Source organism: Rhinatrema bivittatum, chromosome 5 (assembly GCF_901001135.1).
Source record: "Rhinatrema bivittatum chromosome 5, aRhiBiv1.1, whole genome shotgun sequence".
Lineage (NCBI taxonomy): Eukaryota > Metazoa > Chordata > Amphibia > Gymnophiona > Rhinatrematidae > Rhinatrema > Rhinatrema bivittatum.
The window spans coordinates 205939372-205964545 of NC_042619.1; the positions used below are offsets into that span (position 1 = coordinate 205939372).

Consider the following 25174-nt stretch of genomic DNA (forward strand, 5'->3'; position numbering starts at 1 on the left):
CCCAATGATGAAGAATGAGGAAAGAAGCTACCAAGCAAGCATACGGGCGGATTTTCAAAGCCCTGCTCGCGTAAATCCGCCCGGATTTACGCGAGCAGGGCCTTGCGCACCGGCGTGCCTATTTTCCATAGGCCGCCGGCGCGCTCAGAACCCCGGGACACGCGTAGGTCCCGGGGTTTTCGGAAGGGGGCGTGTCAGGGGCGGGGGCGGGGCCGAACGACGCGGCGTTTTGGGGACGGGGCGCGGCGTTTTGGGGGCGGGTCTGGGGGCGTGGTTTCGGGCTGGGGCGTTCTGGGGGCGTGGCCGCGCCCTCCGGAACCGCCCCCGGGTCCGGTCTCGGCGCGCCAGCAGCCCGCTGGCGTGCGTGGATTTACGTCTCCCTCCGGGAGGCTTAAATCCATGGATAAAGGTAGGGGGGGGGTTTAGATAGGGCCGGGGGGGTGGGTTAGGTAGAGGAAGGGAGGGGAAGGTGAGGGGAAGGCGAAAGAGCGTTCCCTCCGAGGCCGCTCCGATTTCGGAGTGGCCTCGGAGGGAACGGAGGCAGGCTGCGCGGCTCGGTGCGCGCCGGCTGCCCAAAATCGGCAGCCTTGCGCGTGCCGATCCAGGATTTTACAGGATACGCGCGGCTATGCGCGTATCTTATAAAATCCAGCGTACTTTTGTTTGCGCCTGCTGCGCAAACAAAAGTACGCGATCGCGCAGTTTTTAAAAATCTACCCCATAGGGTGTACAGCCTACTGCAGAGTAGGAGAGGAGCTGTTATAAGGTAGATGGTATATCTTAGGTGAAGCTGACCCAGGTGCTAAAGATTTTAATTAAATGAATGAATGATCAATGCACTGCCTTTATATATGCGTTATTGACTAATATTCCATGTGATGCACTTATTGCATTGATGTTTCTAAGTGAGATAAAAGGCTTCACTTCTGGTGTGGTGAATCTCCTACACTTCCCATTAAATTACCCTCGTTGATGGAGAAGAGACTGTATTAAAGGAGAAAATGTTTCCCTTTCACGCAGGTCAGCTCATGTCTTGGAAAATTCTCATATCTCTGTATTTCACTTTTTTGTGTGCAGCTCCAACACATGGAATTCATTGCCTAAGTTCTTACGCCTTCAGGAAGATCCTGTAATTTTCTGCTGGAATCTAAAGACACAGCTCTTTATTCAAGCATTTTCCTAACTTTGGATTGGAGATAGCTAAATGTTTATTTGTCTGTTTGGTTAGAGAAGAGCAAAGGAGCTGTGGGACCATGAATCAAGACATTATTATCTGTCATTCATCCCTTGTAAGAAAGTCCTTTTCACAGATTTTTCTTTTGGTGTTATAAGCATACATAGATTGGGAGTGAACCTTCTTTTAGTATAGGTTTAAAATAAGCCCATTGAATCCAAACCCAAAACAGAGGAAGGAATCGTTCACACGGCATATGGAACTCATTGCCACAGGAAACTGTGGCAGAAAATGAGCAACAAAAGGGAACAGATACATTTCTGGAAAATAGATCAGTCATAGACTGTTTAACAAGATGGGGATACTAGAAACTGGAAAGGTGTGATAGAGGATGGCCAGCTCTTTTATACACGTCCCCTGAGCCTCTGCTGCTGCTATTGCTGCTGCTGTCAAGAGAAAGAACACTGTGGGAGATGCTATAAAAATGAACGTCCTGCTTGGAGTACTTCTGTTAGACGTTTCATTATTTACAGAGTTAAATTCAACTTTGTCTAAATTTATATGGCTAGAGAAAAAGCCAAGAATAGCACCACACATATTGTCTCAACTTAAAGCTATTGGGGGGGGAGCGGGGCTTGGGTGGCCCTGATTTCCAGCAGTACCAGAAGACAATACTCCTGAAGGCAGCTCCTGCAGACATCACTGTTCTAAAGGTGAAGTCTGGGCATGACTGGTGAAGACTGAGTAAGGCATAAGCTGAAAGTGTAAATAAAGCTGAAAGAGTTTGTGAAGAGACTGGAGTCGGTGGGGGTTTATGCCTCCAGCCTCAGAAGTTCCGTTTGCTATCCCACACTGGGGAGCAGAAGTTTAACAGCCTTTGAAAGCCTGAATGCAGATACCTTTTCTAGCAGAGCGCTAAGCCACTTATGATCACCTGACATTGGCCATTAAATTCCTGATAACAAATAGGCAAATCTTTTTCTGAAAATAAGTAAGGACAATTCCCATTGTGTAACCACTCAGAAAAATGGTTAAAAATTGTAATGCCACTGGTACTACACACCTGATAGCTTATCGAAAATGGGTTGTCTTCCTCATCATAGATGTTGGTGGCACTGTGGAGAAAAAAGTTCTTTTTTTTTCACATTTGGTGGACATGCTCAGTTATCCAGATATACTGGTCTGAAATTATCTCTTGGATCTACCATATTTCTGGGATCCAGCTATCTTTAGATTCTACTGTTATCCTTCTTGGCCTACCGTCTGAGGGAATATTACCCAGCACAATAAGTGGAATGAAACCAGTCAGCCATATGTTAATAGCTGCAAGATGTAACATGACCTGCCTCTAGAGATCACCTATAGCTCCCTCAATGGCTTCCTGGTTGTATTTGTTATCAGGAGTATATACTATGGAGATCATCTACAGCTCCCTCAATGGCTTTCTGATTGTATTTATTATGAGAAGTATATACTATGGAGATCATCTACAACCCTCAATGGCTTCCTGGTTGCATTTGTTACTGGGAGTATATATTATGGAGATCTTCTACAGCTCCCTCAATGGCTTTCTGGTTGCATTTGTTATCAGGCTTATATACTATGGAGATCATCTAGCGCTCCCTCAAAGACTTCCTGGCTACATTTGGTATGGGCACTATATACTATGGAGATCTTCTACAGCTCCCTCAATGGTTTTCTGATTGTATTTATTATGGGGAATATATACTAAGGAGATCATAACATTCCCTGTTAGGGATTTCTATTCTGATGTTCCAAAAGAATGGGAAACTTTTAGGTTGAACGTGGCTTCATTATTTACTCCCATGCATGATGGTGATGGCAGCTGATATTGCAGAGTGGAATAAATGCCTAAATATGCCTAGGGTCTATGGGGTCGATTTTCAAAGGACCACCCATGCGCGTCCATGTGCGTGCGGTTCTTGGCATGCGCACATAGATGCAACTATTTTATAACATGCACACGTCGATGCGCACATTATAAAATACGATATCCGAGGGTGTGCATGCGCGCACTGGTGGGGAGGGGGGGGAGGATTTTCGATTAATATGTGCGGCGACGCAATCGGGTCTTCCACAGTTCCCTCCTAGTCCGCTCCAATTAAGAAATGGACTAGGAGAGAACTTCCCTAACTCCTACCTAACCTTCCTCCCTCTTCCCCTCTCCTCCCTGACCCCTAACCCCTTCCTATCTACTTATTTTTTTTTTTGTTTAATTACTTACTGCTCATCTGGAGCAGAAGTAATCTGTGTGTGCTGGCCGGCTGCTGGCGTGCACTTCCCCGGGACAGCATAGAATGGCACTGTCCTGGCCTGCCCCCCGTCTCACCCCTTTGGAGAGGCCCGGCACTCGTGCGCGTACCAGGGTTTACGCACGTGGCTAGGCCTGTTTTGAAATGCGTGTGGTGCGCGCAAGGCCCGGCCATGCACATAAACCCTGGTTTTTACACACTTTGGCCTTTGAAAATGTAGGCTTATATGTATATATATATATATATATATATATACATACACACTGTATATCTATAGTTGAGAAATGACCTGTTTGGGCCTTGCAATCTATTAGTACTCACCTGTATTAGTCCTAATTAAATCCAGGTTACATCTTCTTAAGCTTCTTGGTAGATCTGTTTTACCAGTCTAATTATTATTGTTTTTCCTTTTACATGGAATTGTTCTTATTTTATGTTTACTGATTAGTTGTACTTACACTGACTATCAATAAAGCATTCTTAGAAAAAAAAAAATCTGGAAGGGTGTGACGTGGGTAGGGCTGTGAACTGGCTCCAGCTTTTCAGGACAGTTTGATCCAGTCCTGGTTTTGCCCCATTGCATGCTGGGACTTATTCTGATTTCCCTATTGCATTCCGTAAGAAAAGCAAGACTATAAATGTTTGCGTGCAGGGGTATAAAAGCAGGACTGGATCAACCTGTCCTGAAAAGCTGGAGCCAGTTGGGGATGGCTGACTCTTTTATACACTCCCTCTAAGTCTCTGCTGCTATCAGAGCCAGGACACTGGGGGAGATGGACCTTTGCCTGACCCACTTTGGCATTTCTTATGTACTTATCAGATCTTACCCAAATGACAGAAAAAAAACAAGTTTCAGGCAGGAACTAGAAAAGACTTCCAGCTGCTTATTGTAACAGTTCCTATTTAACATGTAGAAGCCTAATTTGGGCTGTGTGCAGATTTAATAGACACAAATTACATCTCTCAAAGATTTCCTGAGGTGCCAAACACAGAGGCTGCTTTATTTTACCCAGTAACTCACCACCACATGCTGATAAATATGTGCTGTCTTCCCTTCTCCTAGCTATTAAAGTATGCAGCGTAGCTACTTAAAAAGCATCCTAGGAAATTCTGCTGTATTGCTAGTCTTGTTTCTGGGCATCCTGGCTCTTCTGGTGAGAGTAACTGGCTTGTTTTGATGTAAGACAGTGTGTAAATATATCTCACTCTTGCAAGAATAACCAGATGAAGGGGTGTCTTGTCTGTGTGACTGCTGAGGGAAGGGTTCCAGGCAGCAGGGGAGGGGGGCCTCTTAACTACGTTACCACTCCAACACCTGCCTGTGTTTTTCTAATACAAATAATTGAAATTGGAAGGTCTCCAGTACAAGCATCTGACAATAACTCAGAGAATGGGATCCACCTGAATTCCAGCACAGCCACATTCTGTCTGACCTATGGTTGAATTTTCTGAGTTCCTTCTGCACTCACTAACTCCATAAACCCAATAATTACAGCCAGGATTAGGAAAGACGGAATGAGAGTAGGAAGTGATGGAGGAGTGCAGGATGGTGAGTTGATGGGATGAGAAGGGGAAATGAAAGTCTTTGATGATATTTTGCAGTGTTTAGAGACAGGCAATTCAGCTCTGCTGATTTGGTTGGACTCTCCAGTGATTTTGGGGTATTCCACCCCTTCTAGATGTGGTGGATTTTGATTGATTGATAGGGGTCTACAGATAGACTTGGGAGGTAAGGCTGTGGATTGGGTATTTTCTTTCTTTCTATTTTTTTTTTTTTTAGTAATAAAATGCAGATGCTCCAGGCTGGGGAGAAATGTTCACAGCCAGTAGTGGTGAAGATGGAAGTATCTCAGAGCTCCTGCTTGTCACCACTGCTTTTTGACATCTTCATGAGACCATTGGAAGAACCTGTCCAGGAACTGGGCATCATAGGATATATTTATGCCAATGATATGCAGTTCCTGATTCCCATTAAGAATGGATTGGATGAGGCTGTGTGCTTCTTGAATGCCTGCTTGACTAGAACTGTAGCTTGGATGCAGAATCATAAACCGCTGAATAGATGAAAAACAGATTCTGAGAGTTGGGAGGCTTTTTAAGAATCTGTTACTGATAGCAGTGCAGTCTATATTAGAAGGTTATGTGGTAGGTGTGGTGCCAAAGGTTAAGAATGTAGGAGTGACCTTGGATAGAAAGATGTTCCTGCCCAAAGCTGTCTGCAGGTTGTTTTTCTTTAAATTACCCCTTACATGGATGATAATGGAGGCCATCAGACTGACAAAAATCCCTTGCAGCCCTGGCAACATGTAGCAATGCGCACCAGTGCTGCCTGCGGCAAGGCAGGGGGGGCCTTGCCATGCAGGTGTGCGCGACCTGTGGCTTTCGCTTGCTTCCCCCGGTACGTCTGTCCGGAGACACCGCCATCATGGAGTCCAGCCCCCTTTGCACTTGCACATATTGTACCATAAAAAAACAATTGTCCGGCAACTGGTGACAGCTCCTGCTGTTACTATTCTGCTGCTCTGTGCATTTCTCAGACAGGCAGCAGCCGCCCTCTGTTCTTCGTAAACACTCCTGTCACTGTCTTCATGTTCCAGATTTTGCACCTTCCTGCCCAGTTTAAATTGCCCCTTCCTCTAACACTGAAAAGAGTGTTATTATGAGGACAACCATCAAAGCCATTTCCATGGGTAAAACAGTGCTTTACCTGCAAAAATCTTTTTTTTTTTTTTTTTTTTTAAATTGCCTGGCCTCTATTTAGATAGTGTTCAGCAATGCGTGTATTTTTTTCCTGTATTCTGCAAAAGCTTTTCTGGGGTGGGAGTGGGGGGGGGGGGGGGGTGTCAGAATGGGAAAGCAGTATGTGTTGTTTAGCCTGGAAAAGTTATCCAGAGAGAAAAGCAGGCACAAATCTCTGCAGCTACTTACCAGGGAAATAGTCAAAGCAAAACTATGCATGTCGCTTTGCCAACCTTACAGATAAAAAGTACCTGCGGTGTTTGCACCATGAGGCGGTTTAGTTATTATCACCTTTACACTGAATCTGCCTCAGGTCTTTGGTGCTCCTCTCAAAGGAACAGATAGATTCTTAAACTCCACATGCCGGCTGTTTTAACTTTCCCTTTTGGTTTATACATAGGCACAACTGCAGGCATGGGGGCTCTCCAGTGGTGACTGTGGACTTAAAATTGTCCAACCTTCGGCATTTTATATACTTGTTGAATGATGTCATAGAAAAAGTATGATGTAGAAACAGTGCAGGAAGGGCTGAGATACAGATTGCAGGAGAATTTCCAGACTGTGCGCCTCCGTTTGAGACCTGCTCCTCTAATTCAGATTTATTTTTTTTTCCCATCAAATTTCAATTTGCATAGCCAGTAGTTGATAACTTCATCAAAACTCAAGAGCCCAGAAAGGAGAAAGGAATCTTGCTGGCCACACCATTTGAAGGGGGTGACAAGGCCAGCATCACCTACACGTTCAGTTACAATCCCACAACAGCCGTGCTATAACTTCAGCTGGGCTGAAAGAAAGCATGGGAGGTGAAGGCTGTGATGACCATGATGGATTCGGCCATGCTTGGGACAGATATGAGGGGAGGGTTGAGAGACTGGGCGAAAGGGCCAAGGGGGGGAGTTGGTGTTAGGCTGCATTTGAGAATTTTATATGAACAGAGGGTGACTCTCAACTTGTCAGAGGGGATGGGTCATTTGTCTTTATCATCATCATTTATTATTTTGTTACATTGTCTAGCACATCTCAGCAGGGCCAGGCTGACCTCTTAGATGCCCCTTGCTGAAGGAAAAAGTGGTCCTCCCCACCCACCACCACCACACAGGTGCATACAGGAGCCAGGCAAGTGGTCATCTCCCTCTGAAGATGACCTCTTCCTCTGTCCCAAGTGGCATCCTGCCTCACCTCCCCCCTTAGACGTGCAGGCCTGGGTCAGCAGTGATTCTGTTTTACAGCTCTAATGCCGCTGGCCTGCCCCTGCACCTTTAAGGGAAACACAGCTGCCCAAACAAAAAAATACCACTGGGATGTGCGAGTAGCCACCCCTTGGCAGCTGCCTACTCTAATGAAAAACTGGCACCTGCGTCTCAGATCTGCTTACTCTGGGGTAGATTTTCAAAAGCATTTACTCGAGCAAAACTGGTTTTTGCTCGAGTAAATACACTTTACTCAAGTAAGTGGGCTTTTCAAAATTGCTACAATATATGCCATTGAATTGTCCATAGGATTTACTCAAGTAAGTGCACTTTACTCGAGTAAATAGCTTTTGAAAATTGCTACGATAGTATGTCACATTTACATGCGTAACAACTTTGAAAATGACCCCCTCTCTGTGCACTGCTAACCAAAATGTGGACGTGAACAGAAAACCATGAGATAAAGCTGACAGTACTGCTTGCTTCCTGCAATACCAGTTGCCCCAATTTCGGTGTTGTGCATGTCAATAAAACCAGCCTGAGATTACCCAGCTCTGACAGCACTGAATAACAATGGTAGGGAAAAAGATCAACAAACCTGTTGCAAATAATTACTTTTTCATCAGTTGCTGCAAATAGCACTTAAGCTTTTACAACAAATTGGTGGAGCTGCTTTCCCCTATTTATACTAGTTATAAGGTCAAGAGGAAGGTCACACAGAGTCTGCCTTCACTTGGTTCTTGACCGCTGTCAGGCAGCAAGTGACACAGGCATGGAAAAATTACTCTTGGCCATACATGGTGGCTTGCACTAAATGGGACAAATAAACCAGCTGTGCTCTTCCATCAGATGCATCCCATTGCTGAGGTCTTTGTGACGGGATGCTGGTTTTCTATGGCCCTTCGTTTAAGGGGAGACCAGAGATCAGCTGGTTCTTTTCGCCTTGGCGGTGCAAGTTATGAAACTATCCTGGCCACTTTTATAGCGTCCAGTGCAAGTTCCAAAGGTTGGTTGGGTTACATTCTAGCCTCTTTGGCGTTTACCATATTTCTGGATTTGTCTTTTGAAATGTTTTGTGGAAAGGGTTGCCCAAGATCAGGTTAGAACTCTGAATGGGTTGGCAATCAAGCCGATCACCAAGCCACAAAGTTTACAAGGAAGAAGCGTTAAAAAAAGCTTGCAGCTCAACAAAAAAATTCTAGGAAGTCTTTTTTTTTTTTAACAAGTAATGTAACTGCGTGCTTTATTGATATACACAGTAAAGCATTATATAATACAATAGTAAGGCATATATTTGGTGAAATTTGATATGTTGTGAAAATGTGGAAATAAAACTGAGATTTATAAAAAAAAAAATAATAATTAGTAACTGTTACAGTGTTGGTGTTAATCCATGATACAAACCAATATAGAATAAGAATGGCATGCATGCCATAGGAGGTGCGGGCATTCACTTACACCGAGTACATTTCATAGTCTAATACTTTGTGCTTAGAAAGGAAGTTCCAAATTATGCTCAAAGCAACAAGAAAGCTCCCACTCGCCTTTTTTTTTTTTAAAATATATTTTTGACAGACACTCCAAACGCTAATGTCTAGAAGATCAAATGAAGCCGATGACAAACAAACCGTGCAAATCCATCCAACTTCTGCTCTCATTTGTTGGGGGTTTCCTTCAGAAACAGGTCTGAAGCACAAATGAAGGAGAAATAAAACCTCTCTCCTCCCCCTCCTTATGACCGTTTTGGAAGGCTGTGAGCAAGAAGGGGAGGGGGACACTCTGAGAAAGGGAAATCTCTCCCCGCAGAGCCTCCACCTCCATTTCCCTGGGAGAGAAGGGCCCGGGGGGGGGGGGGGATGCTTTGAGAAATCGATCTTTGCTAACGTTGGGTCCGGTCCTAGGACAGGCAGGCATGAGGTGCCCTGCAGATGGCCCCTGCTGTCTTATGGGCTGATTTCCCATTGAAAGCTGTGCTCTAAAGCACGCCAGCTCTCTGCCTTTGATGGCCGAAATGGCCTTAGATCTATTAAAAGTGGGCAACGGTAGAGGTGGCTCCTAGAGAAACCGGGAGGAAGGGAGGAGAGAGAAAGGCTAACACAAAGAGACCTTTGCACACACACACGTTGGATGTGGCGGATGATGTCACATTGGTCATACAAGTGCCCAGAAACACCACAAAACCAAAGTGAGGTAGAAATAGCATGAAAAGCCCATGGCAACGAACAGATCAAAATGTTGAAACAATCAGAAAATAGAAACTCTCCTGGGATGAATTCTGCTTTTATAGAAGAGGAAACGGTTCACTTCTCCCACTCTTGCTTACCAAGTGCAAGTTAAGTGATTTCACCAATCCCAACATCAAATTATCTGCGGATGGGGATTTGTACGTTCCCCCCTCTGCCCCCTTGCTGCTGACTCTGTCTGCGGTTTACTGTGCAGTATTACTCATCTCAAGGTGAAAAAACATTGGGTGCCTTCCCTCGTGAGCAGAAAAGCATGTGGAGCAGCGTTGATACGTTACCCGAACAGTTTACAATCTCTCCTCCAAGCAGGCACCCAGCCATTGCAGCCAAGTTGCTGGACAATGAGCGGAGAGCTGCCTTGCTGGTTAAACCAGCATTAGAACCCAAAACAGAAGGGGAGCCGTATTCAAAACAGACTTTCTCTAATTTTGTATCGAAACTCTTGAGGATAATGGGAGTAGCACCTCCTGGCGTGTTGCTGTAGCAGACTAATTCATAGGCAGTGCCCTCCACAGTAACTTTACATTCCAACTCTTTCTCCCCACAGTGCTCCAAATCCTCTTGCAGAATGATTAAAAAAAATTAAAAACACCTCAAATCCCCATACATTATAGTTAAAAATCCAAAACACACACACACACACACACATTTTTGGTTTATAATAGCAACATTCACCTCTAGGTTGGGACTTCCTATTATTTCAGAATTCTTAAGTAATGCTGTGTGAATGACCTCGGACTTTGCGGCAGAGTTCAGCTTCCTGTGGTCAGATCCTTGGTCACTGGAGGACACCGATCCCACACTGAGAGGCCTAGTCAAACTCCCACGCCTGGTTTGTGCCACCCTCAAAGAAAGCCTGTTCAGGCGCAGAAGACCTGCAGTGCTTCTTGGAGTTTTAAGCTGGTCTCACGCGTCATCTGGCCGGGGCAACGATGAGGATGTTAAATTATTTAGAAACATTCCAAGCTACGCCCTGATTTTGCCTGTCTATTCTTAGCAAAGTCTTAACAAATGTTATCATGAGAACGAGTTCTGTCATTGTACCTGGATGGGGCTGGGAAAGCATTGTGACTCTAGAAAAATAAATATCTATTTTATATATCTACACACATACACTTCCCTCAGTTCCTGATGAGCTGGAAGATACCAGCTGTATGGATTTTGAGTGAACAGGTAGAAGTCTGGCAAAATCCAAAGCAGTTATTAGCGAGGTCCTACTGCACCTGCCCATCAATTTCTGTAAGCCAGAAATCCCCAGGATCAGTGTGTGTGTGTGTGTGAGTATGTGTGTGTATACGTGCACAGGCAGTGGCAGCTCTTTAAAACTGGCAGCAATCCAGGGTCGTGCCCCGCACCGTGATGGATTTTGCACAAGTATCCACAGTTGGCCATTGCCACTCCTTGGCACAGTTGGCTTTGTCACGGAATCCCAGGGAGCGGTAGTACACACACACACACATACACACACACGTGCACAGAGTGCCATGTGCTAAAGTGCTGAGCGGGAACCTGGGGCCGGCTGCAGGAAACCGGCAAGCTTACAGCCGCAGCAGATTTCCTGCAAGGGGCAAGGTGTCAGCTCCACAGTCCCACAACCTGGCGCCGGAGCGGCACTCAGTGTGCGCTGAAGATATGGCAGGAGCACAGAGGTGCAGCTTCTGGCTCTGCCTTTTCTTCTGCTAACCTGCAGTCAGCCCTAACAGTGAAATTATTTTGGTGGTGTTACAGAAGTCACATTTCTTTGCTACACCAGGAAAACAACAGCGAACATGGATATTGTTCTTATACAGTCACAGAGCTGAAATGTTGCTAAACAAATGCACTATCTCAACAGGTGTAAAAATTTTTTTTGCCATTTTTAAAGGGTTTTTATAAACAAGTATTTTTTTTTTATATAAAGCACATTTTAGTTTACAATCTCTCTTTATAACTTTTATAAATTCTGTTTTTAAACAACCCCAAAATGCGTTCCATATAAAGAAATGGCAAGTTATCGACCTATCAAGATTTTACATGTTGGTTTCTCTATTTTTTTGTACAATTGCATAGATGTGTAAAACTCGCCATTGTTAATAAAACAACAACAGAGCTAGGAAAGTACTGAAATCTACAGTATAGTACCATTAGCCTTCACAAAAATAGAATTTTTTTCTTGTAAACTCTTGCAGTTTAATCCTCCTATTGTATGAATATTATAAAAAGCTCGCAGGATGTCTGAAGCTGTAAAACGTTTTGTTATCCCACTGCCTCATCATCATCAGTCGTCCGTCATCACCGTAACCAAGGTTTCCATTGCTCGGCCCAAGTCGTCTGCCATGTGGAAAAGGCTTCCTACATTGTGTCCTGAAAGACAAAGGCAAGGGGACAGAATGAGCCGACCCAAGCAAGTCAGGGAGGCAGACATCTAAGGGGGGGTTGGACTCGTGCCGGAATAACACACACTTGGATTGGGAGCAATTGCGCCCCTCCCCCCCCTCATAATGAGCGTGACGATGGGATGCATGGCAAGCACGATGCTGACACACAAAGGACATGCAGTGTGCAAGACATGGAGCAGCATCCCAGGGAGTGCAACGCATCACACAGCTCTTGGCAGTCGCCTTTCAGATGAAGAGACTCATTCGTAGAGGGAGGGGCAGCCGGGCATTCCAGCTTCATTCCAAGGACCTAGAACTAGGGATTTAAATTCGGCTACAGAAGCCGTCCATTACTTACCCAGTCCACACTCTTTATGATTTTATAAACCTCTAGCATTTCCCTCTCCCAACTAAAAGGCCTTCACTCGTTTGACCCTTTCTTCTCAATGTTCCACCCCTTTATCTATTTCTGCTTTTGGCTTTGGACATGGGGTGACCAGATCTGCATCCAGCTGCAATCACAGCAGGAATCTGTACAAAAGCATTAGGATATTCTCAGTTTTATTCTCTTTTCCTTTCCAAATCATTCTGTATTTTTTTTTAATCCACCATACAGCTGAGGATTTCAACGTATTGTCCCCAATAATGGTAACGTCTTTTTTTCCTGGGTGGTGACTCCTAATATGGAACCTAACATCGTCTAACTACACTGTGGGTTACTTTCCCCCCACGTGCATCACTTTGCGCTTGTCCACATTAAATTTCAGCTGCGGTTCAGATAGCCAATCGCCCAGTCCCCCAATTTACTTTTGTTTTCCAGATCATTTATGGATACGGTAAACAGCCTGAATGCTGATGCCTGGGGCGCTCCAGGAATGAACTTTCTCTAGCTTGAAAACTGACCATTTTTCCTACCCTCTGTTTCCTGTCTTTTAACCATTACTAATGCTTTCTGAAAAAGAAGATACACTATTTCTTTATTCATATACCTTCAAAAAAATCAAGTAGATTGGTGAGGCAACATTTCCCTTTGCTAAGTCCATATTGGCTCTGCCCCACTAGGCCATGTCTATCCAGTCGGCCTGCAGTTTTATTTTTAACATTAGTTTCTACCATTGTGCCTGGCACCAACAACAGGCTTACTGCACTCTAGTTTCCCAGATCATCTCTATTTAAAAATTGGCATTTACACTGGTCCCCCTCCAGTCTTTGGGTACTATGGCTGTTTTTAATGATAGGCTACAGATTACCAGTAATAGATCTGCAAATTTATATTTGAGGACTTTCAGAACTCTGGCCTGAATACCATTTGGTCCTAGTGATATGAAGCTCTAAGGGGATAGACTCAGAAACATCATCAGGAAGAGTGCTTTTCAGCATAGGGTGGCGAATGCCTGGCGTACCCTTCTGGAAGAGGTGGCAGAGCCAAAAACTGTTACAGTGGGATAAACACCGATGGAGACAGAGGATTGGTCATGGACACTTTGTAACCTGCGCGGAGTGGCAGTTCAGCCCATAATAGCAGTGATGGGATTGCTTTATGCTTCCAGAAATGCACGGAGGTAACTTGTACAGAAGCTCAATTACAACCCTAAACAGCAGTGGTATGATTGCATTGGGTATTTTGTGAGAAGCAAAGCTAAAGACGGCCATGTCTAGAATGAGACATATAGGGGTAGATTTTCAAAGGGATACGCGTGTACCCCCCGAAAACCTACCCCAAACCCCCCCTGCGCGCACCGAGCCTATTTTGCATAGGCTCGGCGGCACGCGCAAGCCCCGGGACACACATAAGTCCTGGGGCTTGCAAAAAGGGGCGGTCGGGGGTGTGGCCAGGGGGCATGGTTAGGGATCTGGGGCATGGCCTGTGTCGGGGCCTGCCGCACCGGCGCGTGTAAGTTACTACTGCCCGGAGGCAGTAGTAACTTCTCCGATAAAGGTAGGGGGGGGGGGGGGTGTCTAGATAGGGCCGGGGGGGGGGGGGGGGTAGACAGAAAGTTCCCTCCGAGGCCGCTCCGATTTCGGAGCGGCCTCGGAGGGAACGGGCAGCGCGCCCAGGGCTTGGCGCGCGCAAGTTGCACAAATGTGCACCCCCTTGCGTGTGCCGACCCTGGATTTTATAAGATACGCGCGTATCTTATAAAATCCAGCGTACTGTTGTTCGCGCCTGGTGTGCGAACAAAAGTACGCACGCACGTATGTTTTTAAAATCTACCTCATAGTATAAGAGGTGGAGGCCATCATTTTGGTAGATTGTGGGCATGCTGGGGCCAGTGGTGGAAAAAGAACTGACAAGACTTGGCAGGAGGAGAGAGTTGGTGTTGGACTGTAAAGGGGACTTTGTGTGTGCATATACCTACATTGATGAAGCTCTACTGGGCAAACTGGATAGACCATTTTGGCCTTTATCTGTCATCATTTACATATTATAATGGTATTCTATCTATAGATTGACCAAGCAGAAGATTCTGATTGAAAAAGATTCATGATCTCAAACACAGGAATGAGAAGGACTGTTCACAGGAAATCTTAGGACTTTGTGCTGGGCAAGGAATGAACAACATGCATTGAAATATCACAAATTTAGCATTCCCTTCTATTTACTGAATTGAGATTTTGAGCAAGGCAATAAAGCAGGTCCTGTACGTCTAAGCAAGGTTGAAAAGATGATGATTCCAAATTCAGCTAGTGCTGGCATCAAAGATATTAATTTCTGATCCCTCAGAGATTAATTTATTGTTCATGTCCTTTTCTTCCTTGCTATAATTCTGTCTCTGAGAATCCGTTATCCACTGTAACTCATTCAGTTCCAGACTTACTCTTGCTGTTTGTTGTCTCTCACTTGTGGAGATTTAGAAAGCAGGGATTGTCTTTCCCGAATGAAGGAATGTCTGGGCCCCAATGAATGTGGAACAATTCAAAAAATTCTTCCCAAATTTTTCCCTTCATTCTTACGATTTATGTAACTACCTGGATATGGATGGTGTTTCGAGCAAAATCCTGAAGGATACAACAATCTTGGTGATTTAGAAAAAGAGGACAAACAGTGTGTAGGGCCTTGTTTCCCAGTCCTCGCCTGGAGGCACACTTATCCAGTCAGGTTTTCAGGAGTGCCATGATGAATATGTATGAGACAGATTTGCATACCTTGGGTCTCCAATGTATGCAAATCTCTCTCATGCATATTAATCATGGATATTCTGAAAACTTGACTGGGTAGGTGTGCCTCCAGAAGAGAGTTGGGATACACTGGTATGGTGGACGGCCTACTCAGATATTAAGATGTTAACCAAAATTTCACACTTTTGTTTGGAGGGGTTGACGTCGCTGTGGATCCATCCAAATGAGATAGATTATCAAGGGCTACTTGTCAATGCATCATATGAGATGGTTTCACATTTTTCATTTAGCTAATGAAAGGTGCACTCCTGGCTTACTTATCTCACTTGACTCTGAAAAGGGTTGCAAAATGTTGAATTTGGCCCTCTTTTGTCTCTGTTTAAAAAAAAAAATATTAGTTCCCTGTACGTACCCAGATCAGTCCAGATACCTGGGTTTTGCTTCCCCTCCAGCAGATGGAGACAGAGAAGTTTTTTTTACAAACAACCCTGCCATATATACCAAGGTGTCACCCACAGTCCCTCAGTCTTTCTCTGTCTCCAGCAGATGGCGGAGGTGCAAAATCCACAGTCTCTTCTAGTGATTAGATTGTAAAAAAAAAAAAACAACAAAAAACTGACAGTTTTTTGTTTTATTTTGTTTTTTAGTTAGTTAAGGGGTGATGTACCTTTAATTTTCTACAGGAAAAAAACCACAAAACTTTAGTAGGAGTTCCATGAGAGAGAATCCTTCAGTGTCCCAGGGGGTTGCTTGATCTTGAGGGGACCATCACCCCTGGTGTGGTGAGAGGGCTGCTTGAAAGGGTTGAGGACCCTGTACATTTGGTTGGCAGCTCTGTGGTGATACCAGGGAACCCAGCTCACTCACCCCAGCGAGAGCAGGAACTTCGCCAGAACCAGGGACAGGCAAGTTTTTACGTAAAAAAAACCAAACCAAAAACAAAAAAAGCTTTGTTTTCCTGCACTGACTCTCCGGTGCTTTTCTTGTTTTCTGCGCTCCTCTGCGCTGTCGTTCTCAGTTTTTTTCACCACTTTTCGCCTCTCCTTTCTTAAATTTTTTGCCGCGGCAGCCATGCTTCATGGGTCAGCGTGCCGCCCACACACATGTTTGGCCAGAGAGGGCCTGTGCGCTGATTGTCTGCCTAGAGGGAGCCGTGCAGTCTGCCTCGAGGCTATCGGCAGACTGCACGGCTCCAGCTGAGCGCGGGAACAGAGGCCATTTTGGGCAGTTTTCGGGCGGATACGCGGGCCGCAATGGGGGAGGGGGTTTCCCCACCCTATCTCTGTCTGCAACAAATTATCCCCGGGGGGGGGGGGGGATGTGCCAGCGGGCCCGGATTCTTCTGCCACAGAGGATCGCCCTGAGGGGGGCTGATGGTTCCTCTTCTGATTCCTCCTTTTCGTCGGAGTTCGTGCTCCTGCTGCACAAGGCCTTTAAAGCAAAAAAGGCAGAGAAGAAGCAGGATAAAATCCCTTTGCAGCCTCCGCAAGAAAAATTGAGAAAGAATGCTGGGTCTGGAGGGGGGTCAGAGTGCCATAAGGGCAAGAGGCTTTTGCGGTCTGTGCTAGCTGGGACGGATTTGGACTCCACGTCCCAGGACGACCCAGATCAACAGCCCAAGCCCCCGGGGGGGGGGGGGGGGGGGGTGGTGGTGTTGGAGACGCAGATCCACAGCAGGACAGGAGCCAAGGGTCTCAGGCTATGGGAGGCAATGATCTGAAGGTGGTACGTCTCTTTAAGAAAGAGGAATTGAATCTGCTTATTCCGGCCATGCTGGGGGAGTTAGGCTTGGAAGCTCTGCCGGCGGAGTCTCGGCTGGGGGCTCTGGATCCGGTATTGCTGGGGCTCAGGGGCCCTGCCGTTTCCTTCCCTTTCCATTTCTCGGCGACGGATCTGCTGTTTAGAGAATGGGACACCTCAGACTTGGGGGTTAAAGGTCAGTAAAGCGATGGACACGCTAACTCTGTGCCAGTTCCAGGGCATGGCTATTAACTAACGATCATTCATCCCTGGAACTGTGGGATTCAGTTTCTGTACCCATCTTGCAGACATCATGTTTCTCCCAGAGCAAGAACCAAAAGATCATCAGCGTCCTTGTGAAGGAACAAAATACCATCCGTTCCCAGGGAGAAGGAGAGGAAGAAGTTAGAAGACAACCGGTGACACCCCACCCCATTAGGTGGTATCCGCAACCATCTCAATGGGAGCAACAGGGAAGCAAGAAGCATGAGGCTACAGGAAGGAGAATATTGAACAACTACAGTAAAGGTATGAGAAATGGGACTGTCACACTAACACCACCACCCCAGTGTTAGGAATAAAACAAGTAACTGGAATTAGCTTTAACCACCGAATAAAATGACTAGAAGTGTAAAGTCAGAAATGTATTGGAGATCTGAAGCTGTAAAAATGACATTGTAAATATCAAGAGTTGTAAGGAACTTGTTCATTACATTTCTCATTTTAAATTAGTAAAAATCAGAGTTGGAAATCACATCAGCTTCCAGCGTGATTATTACTGCTGTTTACCTCATTAAATGCTCGACTAAGACTTGAACAACCCACAGGGGGGGCTAGAAGAAAACTCTCCCCCTGCAGCAGGGAATCTTGGACAGGAGATAGGATTAAAACCAGAAGAAGACTTTGACAACTTAAATCTTTAACGGAGGTGTGGTCTTTGGGGTCCTGAGAAGGGACGCTAGCCCAGGGGTTACAATACATTTAGGTATTTATTTTCCAGCTTATAAAGGGCTTCCTTGGAGGCACCAAAAATCGGTGTTTTCATGGTGCAGATACATTGTTGGATACTTTTTGTGGTTGGATCACGTACATACATCTGTGCAGGTGAGGCGTTGTGAGCATGAAAAAGGCACACAAACACAGCAGCCCTTCCAGGCTAGGCAAAGGAGGGGTGAGAGAGAGCTAGGGGAAGTAGTGTTTTCCCACTGCTTACCTAACAAACACCTATTTTCATTTTTTTTTACTTCAGTTAACTCCTAAAACCAGGCTTTTCTTTGGAAATCTCCTTTTCACTCTTTCTGTCCAGTGAAATTCTGTTAAGCTCATCGCATTTGGGGGGTGGCACACTTTGCCAACATTTGTACTTTTGTTTGGTCAAATAAACATAGTGGCATAGTAAAATGATGGCAGAAAAAGCCCCACAGCTCCATCCAGTCTGGGCCACCAGTGTTGGTTTATTAAGTTTTTTTAGGGTAGGAACTGCCGGCTCCATGCAGATTACCCCAGTTAAACACAGGTTACCCCTTTTCTTCATGTCCATCCTTTAGCTGGAAGGGAGCCTGGGTTTATCCTACATTCTGGGATTCACTTATCATTCTCGCCTTCACCACCTCCATGCAGCCAAAACATTTCCTCATCTTGTTCTCAAGTTTAGCCCCCCTGCAGCTTTCTGTCCCTTTGAAAAGGCTTCAGGCCCGTGCATCATTAATACCCTGAGGGTAAACAGTAAGTTTAATAAGAACAGAAAGATCTGCATGTCTCTACCCATTATGCCTGCGAGAGAGCCAGCTTCCCCATGCACTCTCACATCCACTCGTGGTGCTGGCATGGGAAACGGCATCACGTGCAACCACGGTCCACAATTGCTTCTGCAAAAGCAGCTGTGGAGGCCGTGGAGGTTAGTAGCAGATGCTGGGCACTTGTGAGCTTCCACAGGTCACACAATACTTTCTACACTCCCATACCTCGCAATCCTCCTCCTTCATTTAAAGCCCCATCCTACTGTCTCTGAAGTATGCTCCCCCCTCCAGTGTATGAAAACAAGCTCCAATATGGCTAAGAACACAAAAGGAATGACATAGCAAGATCCGCCCTTTCCTCTCAGGCCAGAAACTTTATCCACGTCGCTATCGTCCCGTGCGGCTGTCACCCTCTCTGCTTTCCCTACTGCCTTCACTATCCCCTCTTTCCTCGTCCACGTGGAGAGGAGAACACTGAAAGCCATTTCCATGGGTAAAGGGCGATTTTCACCAACTAAACCTCGGGCGTCCTGTGAGCCTCTTTCAGAGGAGGACTACAACGTGCTTAGATCACATTTTCAAATCTAGGTGTGTCACTTTCCATGGAAGGAGTACCTGTGCAGGAAGGCCCAGAAGTCCAGGTCTGGTTTTTACCCACAACAAGTTTCAAAGAGAAAGAACACACTTTCACTTGCATGCATGCAGGCACTTTCATCCACGTGCATTTTCACTCTCACCCACTCGCAGGCACTCCCCCCCCCCCACACACGCTTTCTCTTTGAAAACTGGTGCAAAGTCCACAGGTAATAGGTAAGCTGCAGTCTTTTCCCGATGCTGACAGTCTGAAACGGCCTTCCCCCTCGCCTTTCTCTTATCTGCCTTTACTTCACATAGCTGCGATCATAAGAACATTCGGAGATGTTTGAGTTGCAGTTCCAGTCCTTTTCCCCTCTCTCCTCCCCAGCACGTTTTGCCAGTGAGGGTTGAGAGGCAGGACCTGTGCTCAGCATGAAACACAGTGTGAAGCACACGGAGGCCAGACACACAGATAGTGGGGATGGCACAGGCAGAAGCTGGGGTGGGGGGAGGGGGCACTCTCACTAACCTCTCTCATTGGCTTCCCGGGGACGGTTCTTCCTTCAGTGACAGACAGGGAGAAGGAGAGGTGTCAGAGCAGAGAGAGAGACAGAACCACGCATGAATACACACAGAAAAAAAAAAAAAACAGTCAGCGGCGCTCCTTGCTGGGTCGAAGGCAGATGAGCAAAAGATTTCTTTTCATCCCTTTACCTCACACATTAGATCAATGTAGAGCCACTGGCAAATCAGGCAATAATCAGGGCGGTGACAAATGCAGTTATTGTTACATTATGTAATTAAAAAAACAGTCAACAAGAAGGTCAAAATCAAATGTAGCCCACGGACTGTTTCCACCAATGCCACACTGCACCACAGCTGTTAGCACAGTACAGCCTGCTTCGTTTTCACCATACCAGCTACAAAACCCAAGAGCCACTTGAGGTGGCTTTTTCAAAATGTTCTAAGTAGTTAAGAACCTTTGGGTTGAGATGCAAATTCCCAAATGGCAAAATAACTACGTCCGTCTGGCTGACAGATTGGCAAAGTGCAGAGATTCTACTGGCCCAAGGCAGATTTGTAGGCTGAGGCTCCCTCCCCTCCCCCCCAAATGCACAGCACGATGGAGATGTCAGAGTTAGAAAGAGCAGCACAAGCTGAGAAGAGCCCTGACTGCGCCCATCCACTGTCACAGAGAACAGGCTCACCGGCACCCTAATCCCACCACGCACAATCATCCTGCCTTGCAGCTGAGTGGGAAGCTGGTGCCAGGGCTGCAGCATTCAGGTCATTCAAAATTTGTTTTATATAGTTTTGTAAACCTGTTTTATAGTTGCAGTTGTGATCGTTGGGATAACTCATGGACTTCACTACCTCCTAAATACCATGTCTGACAAAAGGACCCAGCCTTTGCATGCTAGAAAAAGTGCGGTCAGGTTTGTGCGTTCATCTAAATGTCCCAGAGTGCTCCAGCGGACCCCTCGCAAGAGAAGATGAGCTGTGCACTTTTCAGCTGCCTCCTTTGGGAAATCCTCCCCAGAAAACATTTTTTTTTTATTAATATTTGATTTATATTCTGCTTTCTGGCATAGGTTTCTTTCTCCAATCTATTTTAGTAAAAGCTCGTGTCATTCCCCAACTTTCCCTCAAAGTTTTAAAATGTGAGCTGATTTTATGGTATGACCTAATCCAGCCACCCCCCTACGTTTACCACCCACCGAACAGCAGCAGCAGGCAGCCACACTCTCCTGTTATCCTCTGCATAACCTCTCCATCCACGTTAGGGCTGTGTGACTCAGGGCTTTACTAAACACATCATGACACAGAAGGGCTGCAAAGGGGATCCCTGGAGAAGAGACAGACCAAATATGACTGCCCTAGTCCATGACCTCCCCTCACCTCGTTGGATAGGACCCAACCTTTCTGACCCTGTGCCCTCCAGACTCGTGACTGCAGGCATTTACTGGCAAACAGTGGCCAAGCTCCTGGATCTTCCAGGCTCTATAATAATCCCCTCCGCGGGACCTGCAGGGACTCAGAGCCAGCAGGCTGCAAAGCCTGCTGCTGAACTCTCCCACCTTTACTGAGCGCCATCACCGTCTCCCTCATAGGTTCTTTGTGGGGCAGATTTATACACTTCTGGTACCATATAACCAGTTTTGCCTTAAAAGCTAATACAATGACTGTAAGCTAAGTTTAACTAGAAAGGCTGCAGGAAGGAAACAGGGTGCATTTGTAGACCCTGGCTCTAAGAGCCTGGGCTCCGTCCGTGCTGGAAGGAGCCCATAACAGAAAGGAAAGTGAAGAAACAGCCATGGACTGAGGCCAGAACCACAACAGTACAGTTACATATAGTCTGGCCTCCTGAAGGTTTATTTTGGATAGAACAGAAATCTACATTTTCATTGTGTTTCGATTAAGGGGAGATCATGCATTTCCCAGGGCTACTGATTTGTAAGGAAGGCTCTTCTGGTGCACCTCTCAGTCTCACCAGGTTCGAACAAGCCGTAAAATTTGCAACCAGGTGTTCCTACGGATTGCCACGGACATTATATCTTTTACAGTGAAAGGCTTCTGTCCTCTCCTTGGATGCCTTCGAGGATCTGCATCCTCTGGCTCTCTACATGTGCGCACTGGTTTAGTGTGAAATGCTGTCTCTTTGTCGAGCAGGGTTAAACAAATGACAGAAGTAACGGTTTACGGGGGAATGGCAGACCTCCGGCCTTCACGTCTGTCTGGAGCTAGCATAACAGTTGTGTGAGAGAGTTGCAGCAGCTGTCGATTTGCTGCGTACAGCAGAGTCCCGGGACCTGTGCGGAATTCCCTACTGTAGGAACGGAAAGACTTCACATCCCAGCACCCAGGGGGGTCCTCACCCAGCTCCCACACGTCCTAAACGCCTAGGATGTGCTGGCTGGAAATGCACCAACATTCACTATAACCATGTTACTACCATCTGTGCAAAACCTTAGAACCAACCGACAAGAAGAAGGAGGACATTACAATTAGGTTTTATAAAATATGATTGTGCTTCAGCGTATAATTTAAATGTATAAACTGACTACCATAGTACTTTCAAGCAGAATGCTGTGAGTGCCAACTCTCTGACTTTTACCTTCGCCGCTTGGTATGTTGGGAGTACAGTGCTGTGGACAGGCTCAGGTCTCCTGCCCACTGGAAACGGAGGTCTGTAGGTGGGCACTGCGACACGGAGGAGAGCAGGACGGCCCTTGCTAGGTGGCTTCCTCTCCCCCCCCCCCACACACTCAGCTACCCAAAATGGAAGGAAGGCGAGAGAAAATGGGGCAGGGGCAGAACACAACGGAGCGCCTTTAATAGAGCAGGGCCCAAATGCTGGTTAAAACGTAATTCTTTTCCCTCCGGGATGTGATCCCCGGCGCATACAAGGACAGGTTCTGAAGAGGTAACAGTCAAGAGGAAGCGTTTTATCAATATTACCCAATTACACCTGCACATACCCAGAGCCGGGGTTCAGGAGCGCTGAACTTTGTTTCTGGTCTTTCTCCAGTCGTGCACTTCAGTGCTTTACACCTTCCCCCCCTGAAGCAATTAAAGCTAAACTTAATGAAACCGGAGCCCAGACCAGAGAGCAAAAATTAATTTACTGCTTGAATGCCACTGGTGTACCCGCTTCAGCACAAACGTGCCGTGCATTTTTCCAGTCTACGACGTGTGTGTGCCTGGCAAGCAGCACTGATCACCTTTCACCTACAGCGTGTTTTGTACCAATCTGCCAGGGGCTGCAGTTTCCTCTTGCATTTCATGGCCTTGCATTTGTTCTTTGCTGCTTTGCTTCCTGGGGTTTGTGGGGGGGGGGGGGGGGGGGGGGAATGACCGTGGGTTTTGGAAGCCAGCTGAGCTGTCTGACGATAATGCGGCAGCCTGGCTAGCTTTAGCTTGTTCCTGGGTTCCCCTGGCCAAGCCAGCAGGGTAAATATTCTAACACATTTCCAGCTGTCAGCCACTGCTGTTAGCAGGAGATTTGCGGCAGCAGGTATTTTACTAATAGGCAGTGATTCTGCCAAAAGCATAAATATTTTCTGCATAAGGCATAAATTGTGCTGCATACCTCCTGAGGCTTCCTATAAAACAGAGTTGTGGTTTGTGCACTGAAAAGAGGAAGGTGACAGCAAGGACTGCCCGGTCTCTGCCCCCAGCCAAACTCATTCAGCACCTCTGGACTGCACACAGTAGCCAAAAGGTAAGTTTCTGTTTCTCAGGTCATTATTTAACCCCACACCCTTCACCAGCTCCTGGTAGATGCAGGTTTGAAGTTTGAGTGGGAGGATTTCAACCCTTTCCCGTGCATGCAGCACTGCCTCTGGAGAGAGGTAGCTTGCACCGCTGCAGGGCTCCATTCTGGTAGTGGATGCTCTTCTGCACCAAGGCAATGCATGAGCTGAAGGGGTGTGCATGGATGGATCCTATAATCGGAGCCTGACTGCTAAATCAAAAGGAACCACAGCTGCACCGACTCCTCCCAGCTCCCGGCACCTGCGACTGCTTTCCATGTTTAGAACTGGTTTGAAACCCACATACCAGCTGGGGAAGAAAGCTGAATACAGAAGGGGCTGGATACTGTTTTGATACCGGAGGACTTTTTATATTTTCCAACCAACAGAAAGAATTAGGTAAAAGGGATTGAAGTCTGTCCATCCATTCACAGGCACAATGAATCTCCAAAAAAAAAAGGGACAGAAACTCAACCAATGTGGCATGCAGGAATAAAATGGGAATATTTTGAACAAGATAAGAAAATAAACAAACCAGAGAACAGAGTTTCCAAAGGAAAAAACCAACCAAAACCCCCCCAAATCTTGCTTTCTGTGGGAAACTGTTCAAAAGGTGAAAATGCTAACCAGTGCCTCATTCCAAACACCACCCCTCCTCCCTTCCAGCACTTTGCCACAGACTAACAGTGGCATAGAAGAACCAAAAGCAGCTGGTGATGGATGGCACCAGAAGGCACCTTCAAACCCATCTCTCCCGCAGTTCCAGAGCCACACACACAGACATCCACCCACCTCCATCCCCTCACCAACACCCTAACATACAACCAACCACCCACCCCACACACTCCATCCCTCCTCTCAACAGAGAAACAAGCGCTCGCCTCACACACACTCCATCCCTCCTCCCAACAGAGAAACAACCACTCGCCTCACACACACTCCATCCCTCCTTCCAACAGAGAAACAACCACTCGCCTCACACACACTCCATCCCTCCTCCCAACAGAGAAACAACCGCTCGCCTCACACACACTCCATCCCTCCTCCCAACAGAGAAACAACCACTCACCCCAACACATTTATTTATTTCATTTCATTTATATGCTGTTGGGTTTTTTTTTTTTCAATCATGGTGGTTTAGATCAAACAGTTAAGCACCACAACTTTTTATCAGCACATATTAAAAACAGAAATATAAAATAAATCAAATCAATAAAATACAATAATAATAATTTTCTGACTAATTCTCTTTCTCCTTTAATTACATAATTGAGTCACTCTCAAGCTCTTGCATGAAAGGCCATGTTTTCAGATCTTTTTTTGAAAATTGTAAATTCCTTTGGCACCCTTAGTGTATTGGCATGGTGTTTCACAGTCTTACACCTCCCCACTCACAAATGCATCCCTTCAACATGAAATGGTCATAAACCTGTCCTTCCTACCACCACAAAGACAGGGAAAATAAGTGATGCAGCTTCTCAGTTACACACACACCCCCACCCACCCCAACCACCCTTCTAAACCTCCACAAGTTCCCAGCTACACAAACAGCCCTAAAAAACGCACACCTTACAAACCATCTATACAAATATCCCTTCCATACATTTTATCTGTCCCCACAGAACCCTCAACTATACTCCCTCCACAAATCTCCTACCCAAAAATCCATCCATACAAATATACACCCTCACAACAACCATATCCCCCTAAAATCCGCATTCCCCAAACATAATGCAACCCCTTCACAAACCCCTTACACCCAAAGACACA

General features: G+C 46.1%; 1 protein-coding gene across 8 annotated transcripts in view; it reads right to left on the bottom strand.

Annotated features, from left to right (window-relative positions):
* Positions 1–8892: 8892 nt before the first annotated feature.
* The window catches only part of DMD (dystrophin), a 3148630-nt gene continuing 3132348 nt past the window's right edge, over positions 8893–25174 (bottom strand). For 4 of the 8 annotated variants that reach the window (XM_029603105.1, XM_029603099.1, XM_029603104.1 and 1 more), the window contains 2 exons: positions 19681–19712; positions 8893–11962 (listed from right to left, as the gene is read on the bottom strand). In XM_029603105.1, the coding sequence (XP_029458965.1) occupies positions 11951–11962; positions 19681–19712 (44 nt within the window). In that variant the 3' untranslated portion in view covers positions 8893–11950. The remainder of the gene's footprint in view (positions 11963–19680; positions 19713–25174) is intronic. The other 4 variants (XM_029603098.1, XM_029603097.1, XM_029603101.1 and 1 more) reach the window with 1 other exon arrangement.